This window comes from Aythya marila (genome assembly GCF_965140915.1).
Source record: "Aythya marila genome assembly, chromosome: 9".
NCBI classification, from domain to species: domain Eukaryota; kingdom Metazoa; phylum Chordata; class Aves; order Anseriformes; family Anatidae; genus Aythya; species Aythya marila.
In genome coordinates this window covers 12,152,238-12,156,621 of record NC_139050.1, presented here as the reverse complement: position 1 = coordinate 12,156,621, position 4,384 = coordinate 12,152,238, and the positions used below count along the sequence as shown (strand labels likewise).

General features: G+C 41.1%; 1 protein-coding gene across 3 annotated transcripts in view; it reads right to left on the bottom strand.

The window, feature by feature from the left end:
• FARP2 (FERM, ARH/RhoGEF and pleckstrin domain protein 2) overlaps nucleotides 1–4,384 on the bottom strand; it is a 71,508-nt gene that overhangs the window by 4,502 nt on the left and 62,622 nt on the right. For all 3 annotated transcript variants that reach the window (XR_014318116.1, XR_014318117.1, XM_082767185.1), the window contains exons 20-24: nucleotides 3,888–3,956; nucleotides 3,466–3,555; nucleotides 2,672–2,754; nucleotides 905–1,023; nucleotides 20–183 (exon numbers count right to left, since the gene is read on the bottom strand). Coding sequence is in view for 1 of the 3 variants with exons in the window: in XM_082767185.1 (XP_082623311.1) it covers nucleotides 20–183; nucleotides 905–1,023; nucleotides 2,672–2,754; nucleotides 3,466–3,555; nucleotides 3,888–3,956 (525 nt within the window). In the remaining 2 variants the exon portion in view is untranslated. The remainder of the gene's footprint in view (nucleotides 1–19; nucleotides 184–904; nucleotides 1,024–2,671; nucleotides 2,755–3,465; nucleotides 3,556–3,887; nucleotides 3,957–4,384) is intronic.

Here is a 4,384-nt window from a genome sequence, read left to right as displayed (position 1 = left end):
GCTGTGCCCTGCGGGGTACCTCAACAGCCACACTGTGGTCAGTCATGGAGACGCTGGTGTTGCGGTACCAGCACACGTGCATGGTTGTGTTGGCACGGTGGTGGCTCTGCCTGTCCAAGGAGCTACGAGAAGAGTGTATGTCATCTTCGGACTCCTGTTCTAGAGAGACCTCATCAGAGGATCCTGGGGGAGGAGAATTCAGCAGCGGTTTAAGAAAACTGTGCAATACAAAGAGCAAGAGGAACAGGGATTCCTGTAAAAAAAACAACTGTCTTTCCTCTTGCAATGGCCCATTTTTAAAACGCATCAACCTGAATGTTACACAACTCCTAAAAGTCACTCTGAGCAGCTAATTTTGGCTTTCATTGCTCAGCTCTGCTTGGGGCAGTTGATTCAATGTTCTAGGGCAAGGGAGGAAAGATAAAAAAGCAACGAACAAAAAACCCACACTTCACCTTCAGCTGATCCTTAGTGAGGAACAGAAAGTGCTCTAGGAAGGGATACTACAAATTTCACCACATCCATGACACCAGAGATATGCACAAATAATGCTGGGCTATAAAACAAGTTGTTGAACTCCAAAGACAGCACTGAATTTAAGGACAAGAAAACACAACCTGGTTAAATGGAGAAAGTATCTATAGAAGAGATGAATAAGGACCTTATAAAATTAACAATTCTGCAGCTGGAGCATCTCTGCTGCAATTAGAGCTACCAGCAACATCAGTCAAGGAAGACAAGCGTATTTACTTGTCATATTTACTAAGACATAACAAGAATACAAGAGCTCTCCAATACCATATGAACAATAAAATATTCCATTTATGTCATCAAATTTACAATAGGAAAAATGAGAAGGACTCAATGTCTGACACATTTCAAGAGGGCAAGAAACATCACTTACTGTTGGAGCGATTGCATACGGAGTTGTCCAGAAGCATATCAGATTTCTCAGTAGATTTCTTGGCCATTTCAATTGCCATGTTCAGGTCTTCCATCCACTTTCCCATCTCCAAGCGGGTGCTGCAAGACAAACAGTGTGAATGGTGACCACCCCAGCCTGGAGCCATGGCAAAGTGCAAGATTTCTAAACAAAGGCAAAAGTCACTGTCCAATGAGCACTCCCTTTCCATTAAAATAAAATCAGAAAATTCCTCCAAAACACCAACTTTTCAGACAGGAAGCTGACTTCACATAGCGTTCACCACTACCTTCAAGCCTTGAAACAAGATTAAAATAACCATTTTAAAACTTGGGCTTCACAAGAAAGACAATGAATAGGCAGCCAAAGGGCCATATAATATCCCCATGCAGACCTGCCAGAATAATTTCAATAATAGCTATTGTTCAAGACAAGGTTATTACCCAGCAGAGAAGCCTATGAATTTGACTTTTAGTGCTCCAGTTCTGTACTTTAGCATACCCAACTCCAGCTGCCTTTTAGGAGACAAAGCCTTCTAAAGCTGATCCTGAGAGAACAGGTGTAGTAGATATCTTAAAGTACATTTCAGATAAAAAGGCAAAAAAAGTACAATATTGAAGAATATCGCTGAAATACAAGTATGTATGGTGTTTGGATGCCAAACACAAAGTGCTAAACTAAAAAGGCAGCACAGTCTTTGTCAAATATTTTGCATACCTTGTCCTTTACAGCATGAATTGGTCAGGTTAGCAAAAAGATCAATAAAACTCATACATCAGCATACCAAGATGAATTACGCTATCTTCAGATGGATTTACTTGTGGTCAAGCAGAGCAACTTGCCTGATTGACAGCTGAATTTAAGTCTAGGATTTGTGCGTTATCTTATGTATTCCATTGTGAGCATTAACAAAACCATTGCACATAAGCAAAGCCTAATTCTACACATTGCACCTCTAAATGTGCTACCGGTCCTCCTTGCCCATCTTTTTTTTTTTTACCATTCAAAACACAGCAGTGTGAGTTACTGCAGAGACAGTTTTGGTGCAAAGGCAGTTTGGCATATTCTCTCCCTTACATGATGAGAATCCTGAGTGCTGCCAACCAAATCCTGTCATTTCTGAGCATTCCCACACTTGGGAACTAGCACCAGCTGATGCAGAAACTGCTTCCCACAGAGACTGCTGGGTCCCAGTGGTGCTGCTCTCATCCTCCCCACCTCAGGCTTTTCTTGAGCTGTTGTAGCTGCGCCTGCCTGATGCAGTAATTCCTCACACCAAGCTCGCTGCATAAGTGACACTGACAAGAGATCAGTTCTCTCTCTCCAAGCAAGCCTTTACTTTTCATCTCATCTCCCAGCTCCCTCTCCTCCTTGCATCAGTTTGCATGTTCTGGATTTTAATTCTTTTTGGTATTCTAAAATATTTGTATGCTCACATTTCAGTTTGTCTTCTGCTTTACAGCAGTTGTTTAGAGAATGCCATTGGCAACTCAGCTAACTAGAAAACAACGCAATAGCAGCATTATTGCTGCTGCTGTGTTTAATAATACACCGTTCTTTTAGATAAACTACTCCTTCCTAAAGCACAGTATTGATAAAGGAATTGTGAGGTGTCATGCATTTGTTCTGAAGTTACGTTTTCCAAAGGGCACAAGAAACATTCCCATCTCTACACAGAATCATCAAACAATAACTCTTTGGAGAAGGTATCTCTCAAACCTACATGCAGTTGAGGAAAATAAATGTTACCTTGCTGCCACTACTATGGTTTTTTGTGCTGAATAGATTGTGAAGCAGTGTGGGACAGCCCATTCATTCTCACTCTCCTCCACCTGCAGAAAAAGAAAAGGCTTTTCTCATCACTGTTCAGTGATTGGTAAAGACTAAAAATTCTTCCCTTTGGCTGGCTAGGAATTTGAGTCACAGTATGACTAAAACTCAGTTGCAGGAAATGCAAAAACAGCTGCTCTTTTATGACTATCACCTACTTTAAGTCTGTTTTTGCTCTCTATAAAAATCTTTATGGTGTGTTTCTACTGCCATATCTCTAGCTGCACAGCACGACATTCAACAGGGTGAAGAAAGGAGGATTCTGAGCAGGATTCAGCTTACTACTTACCGGTGGGTCAAGCACTATCAGCTGCATATCAAACACAAAAAGAACAATCCCATTAGAATATGGGGGGCAGGGACACAAGAGGATCGATTTTCTGCCTAAGTATGTACACAGCAAAAAAAGAAAAAAAAAATCCATATTCCCAGATAAGCTTCTCGGTGTGGCGTGAAAATTAATGGTCAAATGTGCTCCAGCTGCTTTGCTAATGAGATAGAAGGAATAAACTTATCCATGTATATGAATCTTTGTTTAGCACATAGGCTGAGGCACATGAAGGTCCAGCTCACGACCAGCAGTACCACAGCTGCTCCCACTAGCCTGAAAGGTGTTTTCTGGTTCAGCCCTCACATCCCTGAAGCAATGCCTCAACCTGACTTAAAGCATCCCAGTGCATAAGGAAATGACTTTGCAATTTCACACTACTTACCAACATCCCATGCAGAGGAAGATGCCCATGAATTTTGAATTGATTTGTCCCTGTAACCCCTTTGCTTGTGTACAGTAACATATCTGAGAACTGAAAAACAGAGGAAGAATACAATCAATATTCTGCAAACAGCAGGTTGTAACAAGTATTTTTGGCATTTTAGAAATCTGTTGTTTAAACATTATAGACACAGGGAAAACCACCATTTCACCACTTTGGCCTGCTTTCCTTAAAACAATACTATTGTTTATTTAGAGAGCACAGAGAGCACAATCGCAGTCACCCTCTATAAAAAAACCTTCAGAATAAAATTTTAGCTATGATTACTTATTTTCATCATAAACACACAAGAACACACTTTCCGCAACAGCTTTATCTTGAAGACCTTGAGCAGTCTGCAGTAAAGCAAAAGTAGTACCCACCAGAAAGAACATCCGCTGCTGTAAACCCTTCTTTGTGAGCTTGTACAGGCAACCTTCGCGGATAAATTCCTGCAGAAGAAAAGTAAAAGTAAGACAAAGCTTTATCTTTCCCAAACACAGAATTTTTATGGTTCTTTGTTTTCATCCCGGAGTGTACAGATGTTGATTGGTAGCCAGCAATGATCCCGAACAGATTTGTTAAACGCCAAACATCATTCCTTCTGTTTGGTAACATGAATCAGCTCCTTGCTGCAGCCAGCACTTAAATCAGTGAAGCAAGAGAAGGAAATCGAGCAGAGTTCCTGTTGGATTTCAGCAGTTCACCTATTACACTTACATCCCATTGCAGTGATTGCCATCACATCCCAGAAGCATAAGCGATGCTCCTGTGCTTATGCTCAGTTTATCTAGCAAAAACAAACAAACATAAAAACCAAGCAGGAACTAACCAAGCTCCCACAAAAACAGTCACCAATGCGGCTTTGTCCAGTGACGCT